General features: G+C 50.6%; 4 protein-coding genes across 4 annotated transcripts; all 4 read right to left on the bottom strand.

Annotated features, from left to right (window-relative positions):
• Nucleotides 1–908: 908 nt before the first annotated feature.
• cpcA (amino acid starvation-responsive transcription factor GCN4) lies at nt 909–2,976 on the bottom strand (the record flags this gene model as incomplete). Its single annotated transcript, XM_040810557.1, has 2 exons — nt 909–2,528; nt 2,911–2,976. The coding sequence occupies 2 exons, from the start codon at nt 2,974–2,976 to the stop codon at nt 909–911; spliced, it is 1,686 nt and encodes a 561-aa protein (XP_040671481.1).
• A 1,721-nt stretch (nt 2,977–4,697) lies between these two features.
• ASPVEDRAFT_87053 (uncharacterized protein) lies at nt 4,698–6,598 on the bottom strand (the record flags this gene model as incomplete). The annotated part of the gene is made up of 4 exons (XM_040817964.1): nt 4,698–5,314; nt 5,373–6,000; nt 6,060–6,258; nt 6,318–6,598. The coding sequence occupies 4 exons, from the start codon at nt 6,596–6,598 to the stop codon at nt 4,698–4,700; spliced, it is 1,725 nt and encodes a 574-aa protein (XP_040671480.1).
• Nucleotides 6,599–9,869: 3,271 nt separating this feature from the next.
• ASPVEDRAFT_138493 (sulfate transporter family protein) lies at nt 9,870–13,253 on the bottom strand (the record flags this gene model as incomplete). The annotated part of the gene is made up of 5 exons (XM_040807496.1): nt 9,870–11,048; nt 11,095–11,328; nt 11,384–11,583; nt 11,640–12,974; nt 13,037–13,253. The coding sequence occupies 5 exons, from the start codon at nt 13,251–13,253 to the stop codon at nt 9,870–9,872; spliced, it is 3,165 nt and encodes a 1,054-aa protein (XP_040671479.1).
• A 619-nt stretch (nt 13,254–13,872) lies between these two features.
• Nucleotides 13,873–15,069, bottom strand: ASPVEDRAFT_199103 (DNA replication protein PSF1). The gene is made up of 3 exons (XM_040809274.1): nt 14,846–15,069; nt 14,185–14,723; nt 13,873–14,128 (listed from the first exon to the last, which is right to left on the bottom strand). The coding sequence occupies exons 1-3, from the start codon at nt 14,870–14,872 to the stop codon at nt 14,035–14,037; spliced, it is 660 nt and encodes a 219-aa protein (XP_040671478.1). The 5' UTR covers nt 14,873–15,069; the 3' UTR covers nt 13,873–14,034.
• Between the last annotated feature and the right edge of the window lie 646 nt (nt 15,070–15,715).

The following is a 15,715-nucleotide window of genomic DNA, read 5'->3' as shown; positions in this document are numbered from 1 at the left end:
TCATAACCCTCCCTTACCACGATGAACCAGCCGAGACTCACATGCCACTGCTGCTTGGTATCAATGCGGGTAGTTAAGGGAGCTTGCACAGCCTATAACTCCAGAAGTTCGAATTGGCTACCTAGTACTTTGTGCAGCGACGCCGAGTGGAGCGACGTGGCATGCGGCTCAGTTGATGGCATGCGGCTCAGTTGATGCGCTGGCAGTTGGATTCATTGCAGACTTGCAGTCCTTGAACGACTAAACCATCTAGGCCCGGCTACAGGGCAGAGCCTCAACTTTCAGCAAGTGTCACTGCGTGGCAGGTGGACTGGGGAGACGATCTAGACCCGGCGGATTCGCTCGCTGCTGGGGTTGAAGAGTCAAGGAACAAGTTACGTACGTGTTTAGATAATGACGGTAAGTTTTGACTACATCTACATTTCAAAGCCAAGAGTAGCGAGTGACGGTCTGGATTGATTGAAAACAATCTGGTACACACGATTAAGGAGCACGTAGTACTCAAAACAAGCAACGCGGGGGCCACGAGTCAATCCCTTCCTGGGAGACATCAGAACCGGCCAACGAATAGTAAGTAATGACAGATAAATATAAAAACACATCATAAAACCATGAACGCGCATGGAAAGAAGAGAAGATAATGGAAAAGTGCACATGCGCTTTATCCGGTGAAAGGAAACTTTTCTTCAGTCAAAAGCGTCAAGAACAGAGAACTGAATTCTCCGCTGACTGTTGCTTTTCGACGTCAGTTAGACGAGAGGCTTCTCCGCCCCCGCCCACAGCAGGTCCACACTCTGACTGTGTTAAAAAGAAAACAAAAAACAGCAAACAACAGCATCAGAAACATAGTCCACAATCATAAAAACAAAACATTGTCATGACCAATTCAATTCAAAACTTTTGTTCACTCAAGCACCGCGGCTTTGAGCCTGGGACTTCCAGTATTGCACTAGCTGGCGAGTCTCGTCAAGCTCCTTCTGAAGGTCGGAGATGCGACGCTCCAAGTCTCCCTGTCGCTCAAGCTTGCGGGCACGAGACTTACGTGCGGCCTCGGTGTTTCGCGCACGCTTGGCTGCAACAGGGTCGGTCTCGTCGAACTTGATTGGGGGAAGAGGCTTGCTTCGTCGTGCGTTAACTCCAGCAACCGTCGAGTGCTTAACAGAGGAGGCGCGAGATGTGTTGGGCGAACGAGAAGAAACAGACTTCACAGCAGGAGAGGCAGGTTGCTCGGCCTTCACTTCTGAAAGAGAAGCAGCGATCTCCAACGCAGCCGGATCAAAAGGAATAGACGAATCATGAGTCGGGAACAGAGAATCCCACTCCTCATGACCAGGAGCAAGATCCATATCTGTGCCGAACATGGGAGAGGGGTCCTGGCTGAAGTATCCGGGCGAATCGAAAGAAGGCGTGCTGAGATCTGTGAACGAGGCTGAGGGAGGAGCAGAGGCATCCATCATCAGATCACGAGGGGAGATAGTGCCGGAAGGCACATCGCCCATAGCGTCCTTGGACGCCATAATGCCAGTAGGGATGAGATGCGGAGAGAGCATGGTCGGGTCGGTGGAAAACTCATCACCGAAGTTGTCCGAACCAAAGTCGAAGAGGTCTGAATCTTTCACGTCAGTACTCATGTTGAGAGAGCGAGTACTTAGGTAATAATAAGGCTCACCTTGTGGAATGTTTGGAGTAGACATGATGCGACGATGATTTATCGATTGTGTGTACTGATTCTGAACTGGCGAATTGGCAGTGCTGTTATTGAATAGAGGGACAGGTGGGCGATAATGGTGATTAGAATTCGAAGCCGCAGGAGCAGAATTCGAAGCTGCGAACCGACGCAGAGAGTGCGTTCGATTAGAAGGACTAGACCGAAGAGTAGTAGACAATGGATACCCGGAAGACTGCGTTGCAAGTCGGGCTACCCGAGGAACCGGTACTGGGGAACCTGCTAGCTGTGGCTGTTGCAAGTTGACAGAGTGACGGCGCTGAACTTGTCCTGATTGGAGCAAAGAGCGCTGATAGGCGGCAAGTTGTCTAGGGGTTGGATTCAGATGTGCTGTAGCACGCGAGTCCCTGTGTTGTTGTTGAGGCTGGGGACACGAAGCGGGATAGAGCACAAAGTCCTCTTGTGGAGAGCTCGAATTGTTGCTGTTGTGATTGTTGTTGTGATCCGGATTCAGATTCTGAGCCAAAGGCTGCGTGGGCGAGGGTGAAGGAAGCCATGTTTGCTGATGGTTATCCGTGGTGAACGACGTGAAGTCGAACGTGGTGAAAGGGTTTGAAAAAGAACTTGAGCTACGCGAAGCGATGCTAAAGTTCAGAGGGTCCTGGGAAGGAGACTCTGAAGGTTGAATGTTTGAGAGGGGAGTTGAAAACGTAGTCCGTTGAGGATCTATGATGTCTGTCTCGGCTGAGAAAGACGAGCTGGCAGCGGGGGATGCGCTTAGCAGTCCATTTTGATATGGACGAAGATACTGAAGACTTTGGTTAAACTGAGATAATATGGTGACGGCTTTTGAGAAAAGCGGCTAAACAGTGTTTGGAACAATATGTATGGAGGTGTTGTTGGATGGATGGAGGAAAAAAAGATGAAGAAAAAGGAAGAGAAAAAGAGAAGAAAACCCAGGCAACGACGGGGAATCAGGCACCTTTTAACTCCGGGTTGTGTGCGCGGTCGCCCGGCCCCCTGGTCCAATCAGTGCGCGTCCTTTCTCCGCCTGCCGAGCTTACCACATATGGAAAGGTGCAATTCCCGCGGTCAGCAGGTTGTGAGTCATAGGGCGATACGAGATTCAATTGGTGCGAGGGCACAGAAAGTGGGTCGTAGCGGGGCCCTTTGGCTGACAAACTCTCGCTGCCTGCAGCCGTTCTTTACTTCTTATTGACGGCCTGGGGCTGAGAGGCTCGTACTCGATGCGACTTCTTGACGTCGTGATTGTCAATTGACCAACCAGAATTGCCCAATGTGCATCTCATTTTGATTTCACAGCCTCCCCAGGCTCCCTCGAGGCTTGGGGAGTGAATTGGGAAACCCCTTTGCAGAGCCCAAGGTGAGACAGGCGGCTCAGCCCCAATCTCGCGGTTGGCTTTTCTCCAGTTCGACGGCACTCGCGCGGGCCAGCGCAAGTCCAGATGCGACACTGCTCCAGAAGATGAAATGAGTGCTTCCTCACCGGTTCCATAATTCAGCCTACAGCACAAGAGAACGTCGAATCCTTGAAAAAAAAGTGCGCACAAACTTTTGGTCAGCCGTGGAGTGGAGATCATTTTCCCGATTGACTCCCCGCGATGGACCGCTACGAAGCGACTATCCTAGTTGGCGTCGCCGAAGGGCGTGCCTTTGCATTCCAGAACTCAATACGACCGGATTCTTCCGTCGACAAATCCGCAATTCATGTCCATCTGACTTGAAAGTTACAACAGGGAGCGGAGAATCCGTCGTTCCTAATTTGCACTAATTCCCTCAGATTGATTGGACATGTCTCCTTCAATGTCGGCGCCTGGGACGGATGACAATATTGGTTATCCCCGGTCGAAGACAAAGACACGCAGTGCCAGGAGCGACATCCACATATACTTTCACTGGAACCAATTCGTAGCAATCGTGAGGGTAGTGAATTCTTCCATAATCCGTAAAACTCGTAAAGGGTTGAAGGGCATTTCCATGGAACTCTTAAAGTCTATTGAGTGACCGGGTTTCGGCTCAGGACCGACTTCTGCACACAAACCAAAACTGGCCTTCGAGCCTTGAAGTTTAGATTCACTAAGCTATTACTTTTGCTTTCAGATTCGCATTTAATCCATTGAAATTAAAAAGAAAGGAAAAAAGCTGCCCAAAATGGTTCGGTAACGGCCAGACCAAACGACACTGATATTGTCTTCCGTGTGTCGGCGTCGAATTTCCTCGTTGCCTGATTTCTCAGGCGTATTAATCTACGAAGGTGCGGAAAATATTCCCACATCATCTGCATTCGTTCGCTGACAGTTCGCGAAACGGGGCGATTGTTATCGTCACTAGTTTTCGCTCCGCTGTTGTTTCATAAATTTACAGATACATACTTAGATAATTATCAAACAATGCAGTGATTCTATTAGTTATTACCTATGTTGTGCCAATCGATGGGAACCAACCGCGCCTAAGGTACACGGCTACCCATGATGGGGTCAATGAGTAGAGTCGAGGATCCAAAGTAAACCAGATTAAACAAACAGATCACCTTTCACCTAACCCGGTATCATGACAGTGCATCAAATGGCAACGGCAATCAAGTAACAAAGCAAACTATAAACAACAAGTGGTATCAATCTAGTTGGACGGCGCATGATCTCCCAGGCTAAAGGGGTATCCCCTGAGAGATCGGATATCATAAAGGAATGAACTGTGACTCCCGATGTCAAACATCAAGGCCTGTCACGAAAATCGACCGTCAAAGCAGCAGAGGGTATCATTGACACTCCAGCCACATGCACAGTGCTCCCAAGGAAGCAATGACAACGCAACCGGAATGACAGTGGCGACATTAAGCTAGAGAAAAATCCGAGTAGTATGGACTGAAAGTATTGTGGGGTTTTTGTTCGTTTTCTTTTTCTTATTGCTTTTTCCATCTCATAGATGAGGTTGATCATGATGCACAAGCGCCAGAGTACTCATAACGCTGGTCCCACCACTTCTCAAATTCGACTGGCCTTGGTGAACTTCAAGCAGCAGCCTGGACCGGAGCGGGGGTGGAAGCGACAACGGGCTTGGCCTCCTCGGTGGCAGGGGCATCGGCAGGCTTGGAGCTCTCCTCAGCGGGGGCGGCCTCAGGGACGGTCTCAGTCTTCGGCTCAGCAGGCTTGGATTCCTCCTCAGCCTTAGGCTCGGACTTCACGGCCTTGCTGGGCTTACGGAAAAGGCCACCGAGCTTGTTCTTGGGCTTTGCCTCACCCTCCTCGTTGTCGGAGTCACCCTTCTTCTTACCGAAGTTGCCGAAGAAAGAGGTGCGGCGCTTGTCCTTAGTGGCAGCGGGAGTCTCGGCGGGGGTCTCAGCGGGAGCGGTGTCCTTGGCAGCCTCGACCTCGGGAGCAGCGGTGACGCTCTCAGGCTCAATGGGCTTACCAGACTCCTCGACAGGGTTGTCGAGCTGAGGAGCAGTGCTAGCGACAGGAGTGCTCTCAGCAGGAGCAGCAGCTTCCTTCTCAGTCTTCTCGTGAGAGGGGCTGGTGACCTTCTGGAAGAAGTTACCGAAGATTGAGGCACGCTTAGACTTCTTGTCCGTCTCCTCCTTCTTTTCTTCCTTCTTCTCCTCATCCTTCTTCTCACCTTCGGCAGGGGCTACAGGTTAGGTTAGTGAGTGGTTCATTCCATATATGCTTGGGTTGGGGACACCTACCCTCAGTGGCGACGGGCTCAGCAGCAGTCGAGGCTTCCGCGGCGGGGGTCTCGGTGGAGGTCTCAGCGGCCTTGGGCTCCTCAGCCTTGGGCTCTTCAGCCTTGGCTTCCTCCTCCTTCTTCTCTTCCTTCTCTTCCTTCTTCTCCTCCTTCTTCTCTTCCTTCTTCTCCTCAGTCTCCTCCTTCTTGCCAAGGAGAGATCCGAAAAGGGAGGTGCGCTTGCGAGAGCGAGAGCGGCTCTTCGCGTCCTTCTCCTTGTTCTCCTCAGCAGGGGCAGGAGTAGCAGCAGCAGCAGCAGCAGGGGCCTCTTCCTCCTTCTTGGCCTCCTTGTCATCTTCCTTCTTAGCCTCGCCCTCCTTAGCCTCCTCCTTGGCTTCCTCCTTGTTCTCGGCGGGCTTAGCAGCGGCAGCAGCAACAACAGGCTTGGTCAGCTTCTCAAGCTCAGCCTTGTAGCCCTCACTAGAGGTGACGGTCTCCTTCTCAGCCTTGGCCTCGGTGGACTTGGCCTCCAGGGCGGCGATCCAGCTGTCGCGCTCAGTAGTGTTGGCGGCCTGGAAGGTATGCTTGTGGCCGTTCAGCTTGAAGAGGAACTCATTGGAACCCTCCTTCGTAACATCGGAGATATCGGCCTAAATACCATGTTAGCCCGGTTCCTTTTGGTGCAATTATTTATCTATTCAGAACTTACCAGGCTGATGATGCCAGCGGGAGTAGCCTTGTCCTCAGCACGCTTGGTGAAGAAGAGCAGACCCTTGCCGGTCTGGCTGGCCCAGGCGACGATAGGGTTGGCGACAGCGGGCTTCTCGTTGCCACGGAAGACGGACAGCTGCTTGGACTCGACAGCATCGTCGCTGAAGTAGAAGAAGCGCTTGGCGAAGCGGAGGCTCCTGTTTGGCGCCCATATTAGTTTCCGGCTAACTTTTCTCATTCGCAGAGAGATACTTACTTGACCAGACCGGGGGCCTTGTAGCCAAGGGTGCCCTCAGAGGCGGGGGTGACCTCCTTGGGCTCTTCCTTGGTCTCCTCCTTAGCTTCCTCGGCCTTGGGCTCCTCGGCCTTGGGCTCCTCAGTAGCAGCAGGAGCAGCCTCGGTGGTCTCAGCGGGGGTCTCCTTGGGGGCTTCAGCAGTAGCGGCCTCAGCGGCAGGAGCCTCAGTAGTGGCAGCAGGAGTCTCAGTGGCGGGAGCAGCCACGGGGGTCTCCTCGACGGGCTTCTGGGCGTCAGACATGGTGTCGATAGTAGATTAAAAAAGAAATTATAGAAGTTATTGATGGGATTATATAAGTCGTAGGGAAGCAAGAAGCCTCGTAAAAAGTCAGGTCGAGCAGGGTATCTTAAGGGGGTATCTCAACAGAAAGAAACAAGAGCAACCTCAGCGCAAAGCTAAAAGAGCTCGGGTATCACAACGAAGGCAAAGGTGGTGAGGGGGAGAAGCGAAGTCGCAGGAATCTCTGAGATGCAGCGAAGAAAAGAAGAAGAGAAGGGAAGAAGAGGAGGGAAGAGGGAAGAAAAAGAGGGAGCAGGGGCTGGGCTCGCAAAGGGAAAGTGAGGAAAGGAGGGTAAGGAGGCCAAGGAGGGTGGGCAGGCCGCCTGTTTGGGAAGGGAGCGGCGGACCAACAGCTCGTCTTTTCTGCTTAATTAGGGCGCTTGGTCCTGTTAATTTTCCAGAAAAGGGGCCTTGCCAATCACAAATGGTGCATCCCTGATTCAGGGAGCACGGCGCGGAGGAGTCACTTGCTGAGTCGCGAAAAATTTCAAATTTCCCTGGCATCTGGACTGAGTGAGGAAAGCGACTAGTGGGAGTAGCTTGGTCCAGCTCCTACCGGCCATGCAGATTAACGGGGCCTAGTCTGTTAGTGAAGCTAGTCTGCCCTCGCAGCTTCAGAGTATATTATTCCCAATTCCCTATATTAGCCAGCCATGGCGCAACCGATACATGGTTAATTTATGAACCAGAGCCCTGAAGACAAGCAGGATGATACATCTGGGAGAACTATTGCTGGCGCCTTGATGATGTTGATAGGGAATGCGAAAAGTCAGGCGCTCCGCGAGAGCAAAGAGCATGTGGATCCAACCACTTGTTGGCTTCGGAGTCCATGGACCTTGGGATCCATCTTCCAATATTATTCCGCCCTGAAAGCCTGAGCCTGTCCTGAGCTTTGTGCTTGTCACCAACCTTGCGACTCTGGCGTCTGCGTTCTTGAACCCCTGTCAAACCGGCATATCCCAGGCTCGGCGCTTCGACTCGTGAGGCTGCCAGGCTGCCATGCTAGGCCTCTGCAGTTCATCTGGTTGTCGACCTGGTCAAAACAGGCCGGGGTTGTGTGATCTCGGAGCACAAACTAACTCGCCGCTACTGAACGGGCTTCCATGGAAACTTGCCTGGGCCAGCCCGATTAGGCAGTTAGCTGCTCCTGAGTTTGAGGCCATTAGATAATCTGCCCATCCACGCGACTCCAACCACATGACTGCCGGCTGCCAGACAACCAACCAGCTCCCAACCAGCCCCTCCACGACCTCAAACCCGCGACACTTGACGCGCAGGTTGACGCTCATGTCCTGATTTTCCCAAACAGCACAAACCATCAACCCCTCATCTGGTGCCATGCATCCTCGATGCACGATTACTTGATAGCTCGAGATTGATACATCGCGCACGGTTATCCTCTGGCTCCAAGTTTAATGCCCCACTGTACTCTGGACAGAAGTTACGGACGTCTGCGAGACTCGCTGGCTCCAGCCCTACAATCCGACGGAGGTGTTTAGACAGAGACCCCATCCGAAGTACGCAATCGTCAGGAACCAGCGACACTCTCAATTAAAACTTCGTCTCATTTCTCGCTTCGTTTGGCATGACCGACGATAATGGAAATTGTTCCGTCAAAGATTGCGAGCTGTTTCATCCGATCAGATCCACCCCCTTTTCATCCTTTTTTTTTCACCGTCTTGTCTCTGGCTTTTTGATGGCGATGAACACCAACCAATCAAGGCCCTGTCGATCTGATGATCCTCTTTTTGAGCCGTGTCCATCTCTTCCCGAGTCCAGTCCTCGTTCCTCCCTCTGGCCACCTTTTGACCATCGGGAATTTTCGTCGAAAATGTCAAGCCGTCCCTGTCCACCAAATCATAGCACGTTCGTTCTCTCTGTTCAACGCTTAACCCCACTTGACCTACCAAAGAAGGAACTTGGAAGACCTCATCTCCAATTCTCGCAACTCGCAAGTCACGTTGCATCAAGCACATAGCTTTGTCCTCCGTGAATTTTCCGAATTATGGAGCACATACATGAAGATCATGTAGATAACCGTCCTGCGCAGCTGACAGGCTGAGGGCACACAGGTGGCAGTCTGGCAGAGAGGTGAATATGACAGCGCAGCAATTGCTGCAAAGTACAAATCCTCTTTGTCTGAGACTGCGAGGTTGCTGCATTCCCCTTTCGCTAACCAGAAGGCCCAAGGATCGATCTCAATCCCTGCAGAGTTCGTATCCCACCTCTCGGCGCATCCTCAGTCCAGTTGTACGCTCAGTTTGTAACCGGCCCGAGTCCGACAACCCCTCACATAGAGGGCCAGAAACGTTCATCGTCACCACACCCAGCATCACCCAGGTCCCAGCAGCATAATTAACCAAATTAACAGGAAACCAACTTAACCGCCACTGTCATCTACAGTAATATACGTCATAAATAATACTAATAACGCGAAACAAACCTTGCCTCAGGTTAATCAGAAACGGCAAACAGGCGCCTGATCATTTCTTGGACGGATCCCTATCCTCCATTCACCGGGTCGGGTCATTCATCGGAATCCATTGCCGTGCTGATTGTTGGTCACGTTGGCATTAATAGTCAGGTTGCACATATTCCTTGAGGACTGTGATTAAGGCTCTGATCACCTCACTGGTGGCAATAATCGCACGAAATGAAGATTAATTTTGCGTCAACGTCACCTGCTCTTGTATTCGAGAGAATCCAAACACCACGCATAGCGTACTAGCCTCTCAACTCCAAAACCTCTGCCGAATGGCAATATAGATAAGGTAACCATAGTCGACATTGCATTCCTGATCATATTATCATTTTGACAATTAACTTTACATAACCGACCCCTCCTCGCAGTTAACTAAACAGCTAACTAAGAACGGAGTAACTGGTTAGTTATGTAGTGGACAAAATGACTAATAGTGGCCAAAAAGCTAAAACATCACGCTATCCATGCCCAAAACAAAAACATAACAGCAGGGAACAATATGAATAAGGATACTGCATTATGTGCATACGTATACGCCTGTCTTATTTACGGCTGACTGGATTTCGCAATGCTAGTGGAAAAAAAAACATGACAACCTCCCCAAGAACGCAAAAAATATCAGATCCCCACCTAGCTAACTAACCAAAGAACCCGAATCACATCATGCCGCCATCGTAAGGACATAACTATAGATTAAGTTGTTAGCAAAAGCGACACCAGGAAAAACGCAAACCAGATCCATGTGAGCACTTACGAAGTAATACTATCCATGCGCTCTGTCGTCAGCTTCAAACTGACAGTCAACAGTTCACGCGCAACGTCCGGCTCCTGCTCCCGGAGGGCCTTCCATTTCGCTGCATTCAAACACCAGATCACGCAATCCTGCTCAGCCTTAACGGTAGCGGTGCGGCGGGTCTCAGAGAAGAAGGGCAGTTCGCCGCACGGCCTTCCCGCAACAATAAGCTCAAAGTACCGGCCTTGCGGGAGCTCGTACTCAGCACGGAGCATCCCCGACTCAAGGAGGTAGAAGGCGTTCGGAACGTCACCTTCTTGAAAGAGGATTGTGCCCGAGGAGTAGGTTTCTCGGGAGAAGTAGGGGCATGCTGGGAACCAGAAGTCTTCGTTTTGGGAGGTGAGCCCTTGGAAGGTTTGGAGGAGGAGGGGGAGAGGTTGGCGCATTGCGGACCATGCCGCTGGGACGATTACGGCGTTTTCGTCTTCGTTGAGGGTTGTTGTTGCTGCGCGGTGGAGGTATTGATGTCTTGGGGAGGCCATGACACCTTCGGCTGACTGGGGTTGGTGTTGGGCTATTGGGACCTCGAGGTTTTGGGAGGTGGTCTTGCCCTTGAGCAGTGCTTCTCGGTGGCTATAGAAGATGTTGAGGTAGTCGTTCTCGCAATACTCGAGGGCAGAATTCAAATCCTCGAATATCCGGACGCCAAACTCTGGCTCAAGTAGTCCTACGTTTTGGAGGCTCTTGCCGACGTCTCCTCCCACGTCAAGACCGGAGATAGTCATCCGCACGTTACGTTTTTTCAAGATCCGATTGATGCGTGTGAATGCCTCAGCGGCCGAGAAGTCGATGCCATATACTCGAGAAAGGTCTAAGATGATAAACCTTATCGGAAGTCTGCTGAATGCTTCATCCTCAATCAGTCCTCGCATGGTATTCTCGACATCCACGATGGTCCCGAAGAATAGATAGCCACCAAGCTTGAGGATCAAAGTCTGCTGCCCAGCTTCTTTCAGGTATCGATGTTGAATCGGCGGCCGCCGAACCGTAGAACCGGCGATTTTGCCAGAGTAAGTAGCGCGGATGGCAGATTTTCGTGAAGTTTGAACGACAAAGCTCAGGCAAGCCAGGATGATTCCCACCAGGATGCCAGTCACGAAATCCCAAACACCCATCGTCGCGACAATTATAACGACCTAGAACATCAGCTTGAAGCTTGTAGGTTAGCAGGATGAGGCTTACAGTGAGATATTCGTGCCGATGCAACTTTCCCCATGTATCCACTAGAGCTTCCTCCATCAATTCAATACCGAGCAGGAATATCAAAGCTCCTACAACCATGACAGGGATGAATCCAACAATCACAGGACCGATTAGCATAATACCTGTGGTGGCCCCTGCAAGCATAATGCCAGCTAAGCGTGAGTTTCCACCACTGTCAATGAAAAGCAGGCTGTTGGTATACACGAGGTAATTCTAAGAAAACATATTAGTATAGACTCTTCCCCCTATGTGAGTCCCTTAATCGTACCTGAATACTGCCTGCAAATCCCGAAAAAGCATTAGTCACACCATGAGCCATCAATTCTCGATCAACGTTCAAATTATCCTCGCCCGTAGAGATTCCCAATGCTGGGACATTGATAGGAACATGGAGAATTCCGAAGAATGTGAGCGCAAACATTGCTGGGATAGTATCAACAAACGCAGGCCAATCGACAGCCGAAAAGTCTGAGATAGTTAGAAAACAGCGCCAAATTAAGTAGCAATTGTAGGAGTCAACTCACCATAGAGCGTGTAGAAATGGTACCACGGATTGACAGATGAAGGAGCATCAAAGACCCAGCCGCTGCTCCGTAATGAATTCATGGGTATATGTGCGATGAATTTGACGATGTAAAAACACAAAGCGACAGCAACGAAATAAACCCCAACTAGATAGTTAGATCTAACAAAACGTTTGAGCGCGAGAAGACCGATCGCGAGGGACAAGGGCGTTATCCAAAGGGCCAAAGCACCCATATTGAAAAGTTTCTGCATAGTGGGAATATTAAACTCAAAAGATCCAGGCAGTCGAGCTGATACTTCGAGACCCGTAAGAACGAGGAAAAAGCCAACTCCTCCGATGCACCCAATGAGGATATGCCTGGGAAAGAATCCAATGAGAGAGCCAATCTTGCATGTTCCCATCAAGAAAAACACCAGACCAGTAAGGATAGAACTGACGGAGAATGATAGAATTGTGGTGGCGATAACGGACTTCGGATTGTCTTCTCCAACCCGGTTCAGAATCGTATAGGCCATTTGATGGAAGAACGGCACGACCTCGATCATCTCACTTCCGACTCCTCCACGGAATATCGAGCCTCCACAGGAGAATACCAGTTGGGCGATTATGGTACTGACGTAGAACATAGATATGCCATCTGAGCCTAGGTCGGAAAATATTGGCTCGCCCAATGGGAACAAAATCATCCCATATGAAAGAGCGTCCAGGATATTCAAGAGTAGACCCAGAAATACCGAAGGAAGTAAGCTCAGCGGATGTACAATTCCCCGTTGCCATACAACTCTGCGATCCCATGTCTTCGGATGAGCCAGTACATGAAAGGACGCCGAGATCGTCGACAGAGCATTGAGGATAGCACTAGATGTTTCCTTCGGCGTGTATACTTGACCCTCAACATCACTCGCTGCTCCATAGGTTCTGGATGGTCTCGACGTTGACTTGGGCAGCAAAGACGTTTGCTCGGTACTTGTGTCCTCCTCGTATTCATTGACGGAGGAAGGTGATCTAACGCCCGCATCTTTACTTCCGCTCGATTCATTCCGCGTTCCGGCACTCCGGTCTTTATTGAGGCCAGCTGACGGATCACGGATCATGGCCGTTAGAACAGACGACCCCCCAGAATGCACAGTCGGCTCATGGCTTATCTCATCCGTCCCACTTGACCCCGACAGCTGCAGACTAGGCGACGACTGTGTTTCGGCATCAGCTGGGCCGTCCGTAGGTCGAAAGATATCCATGGCTGGAGGGATATCCCTTGGTTCTCTCGTCAAGGCAAGCGAAGCCAATTCCGCAGTTTGTTCTCGAAGGCCATGGGACGAATAGTGCGCCGGATCTGGACAGATTTCTAGTCAGCAACCACTATTGTATTAAACAAGCTGGAAGGTCCTCATTCACCAGAAGCATTATGGAACGAGCGGTGATAGAAGGACCGGCTTGGCGCCCTGTAACTAGTTCCGCCAGATAATACTGGATCTGAGCCTATTGTCTGAGGAGGAAAACTGCTGGGCTCCGGTAGCTCGCCAATCGTTTCTGGTGCAGGGTTGTCGTTAGAGATGGGCGGCGGGTGGGTGGGCTGCGAGTCAGCCCGCTTCCGGCGACCCAGAACACCCATCTCGGTCGAAGCACGAGTATATGGTGGGTGGAATGGTTAATTCGCAATCCGGTCTCGAAATTGAGTCAGCGGACAGACTCGTCACTTGCTCACGTTGGATTCTCACAAATGGCGCTCAGAGGAGGAATGGCGCAAGACTTAGAGGAAGCGCGACGATTGACATCGCCCGGGGGTTGAAGAGACGAGCCGGGGACCACGGAAGGGTGACAACATGAGAAGGGAGAGAGGTCTCGGACGGTTGGAGATGGTAATCGAGTCAAAAGAAGCTCTTGGGGTAGTTCCAAGGAAGCTTTGCCTGGCAGTTCTTATCAGCGAATTGAGTAAAAAGTCCTATCTGCGGAGGACGCTGGATTTGGCGGGCCCACTTGGTTCCAACTCTCTGCCCTGTTCTAGAGATAACTCGGACTCATCTTCCAGGAAACAATATTACCTCAGAAACGGCGAGAAAACGATATTAACGATGCAGAGCATGTCATGCTGTTCAATTGGCGAGACGTTGACTGCTTTCGGAGATCAGCCGATGAGCTGCAGGAAAAACGGTCAACTCGCTTTTCGGCCTGTGTTTGACACCCGCCCACATTCACCTCAGGAACAGTGAACGGTTAGTCATACAAGGCCCAGTTTTTTAGGTAAATGATAAATATACTCCGTAAGTTATCAAAGTTAGATTTCAGAACGCAATGTAGTTTATCTCTACGCATCTAACACCATGGGTATCACTATAAAAAAAAACTAACCCCACAACTCCAAGCTCTCGCAGCCAAGCATGATAAGCATCCCATCAGCTCAACCGCTCCAAAAAACCCTGTGCTATAAGCCGCTCCACATCGCCATGTCGCACATAGAGCTGACTGTTCTTCGTCAAATTAATGACCCTGCGACCGTTAGCAATCCATTCTTAAAAAAAGGAAGTGGAAACAACATAACATACCCATACTCCGTCTGAATCTCCCCCGCATCCTTCAAAACTCTTACATCAATAAACAAATCCTTCGGCGGCTCCAGACTCCCCGTAAGATCAATATCTGTCCATTGCCCCTTATACGTAGCCAGCATGTCACTATACTGCCGGAAGTACTCTTCTTCATCGGGGCTCAACGAGCTCTCGTTCCCGCTGTTCGGTCCACCACTACCGACGGTACCATCTTCCATACCCGCCATCGCAGACGCTGCCGCTGCTTGCTGCTCCAGCACATCGATGCCCTTCCAGCATAATTCCTCGAGCTTCTCAGTCCGGACGCGGTGGTACGCAAGGAGACAGCGCTTGTTGCGCCGGATACAGAGGTGATCGACCAACAGGGCGCACGCGACTGCCGGCTCTTGGGACGGGTTGAAGTTTCCTTCGAAGGGGGCGAGGAGGTGGGCGACATCGCGATCGAGATCGCGAACTTCGCGCGCGACGGTACGGACGAGCTCGGTTTGGTAGGGTGGGAGGTGTGCGAGGGATTGCGTGCGTTTGGCGTGTTGGACCTGGATTGCGTGGTGTGGGCGTTAGTAGATGTTTATTTGACATGCTTTTCTTGATCTTTGGGGCAGATCTGTATATCTGATTTGGGGACAGGTTCTGATGTATTGAATCAGGTTCGTCATACCAGTTTATTACCTAGTTCTCCGTACATAATGTGGGATTGACTTGGTGTTCATTCAAAGGGTGGGGTATCCGAGTAGAGTGGTGGTAAGAGGCCGCGTTTGGACGCGTTTCTGATGCGGCGGTTGGTTAGTACGACGGAATGATTCAAAAGGATTGCCGCTGTGTTCCCCCCAAGTCGTGTCTGCTATAGGGAGTGATTGGAGTTCGTGGAATGTTCGTGGGAACAAAGAACCTTGGAGTCTTTTCCAGGTATACCTTATCGCCGCCGGCTTGCTGCTTTAACGAACGGTCCACGTGATGCCACAACTAAATTCTTTGACACCACGTTCCGGTTTCAATTGAACATTTTGCACTTTAATAGGGATTCGTCAGAGCTCCTTTTCCTTGTATCTTTTAATTCAGTCTATTAAAACACCATTGTTGAGTGAAGTTGGTCTATTTTCTTGACATCAGCCAGCCCACTCCTACATACGATACCGCAGGCTGTCGATGTGGAAGGGAATATTCTCAAAGCCGGAGTACGAAAGAAATTCTAAGAATACGGATGGATCTAGGAAAAGGGGCCATATAAACGCAATGAACTTCTTAGTCTAAGCAAAGATGGGTGACGACCCCTATGCGTTATAATCTATGCGATGAAAACCTAACAGATTACCAACCCATAATAACAAGCCATGATATGACAGAAAAACAAGGCAACCCACCTGGGTGCCATCACAAGAAGCATTGAGTAAAAGCAGACAACTCCAAAATGAAGGGGACAAAAATGCACATAATATCCACAGGAAAACAAGACAACTTCCACCTAAGTTGTCATCATCATCTTAGTACCGCGAAACTCAAATCGCAAGTCCAACTTTGAAAAAAACAA

The sequence above is a fragment of the Aspergillus versicolor genome (assembly GCF_001890125.1).
Source record: "Aspergillus versicolor CBS 583.65 unplaced genomic scaffold ASPVEscaffold_9, whole genome shotgun sequence".
NCBI classification, from domain to species: Eukaryota; Fungi; Ascomycota; class Eurotiomycetes; order Eurotiales; family Aspergillaceae; genus Aspergillus; species Aspergillus versicolor.
The sequence above is the reverse complement of the archived record's forward strand: the minus strand, read 5'-3'. Positions and strand labels throughout refer to the sequence as shown.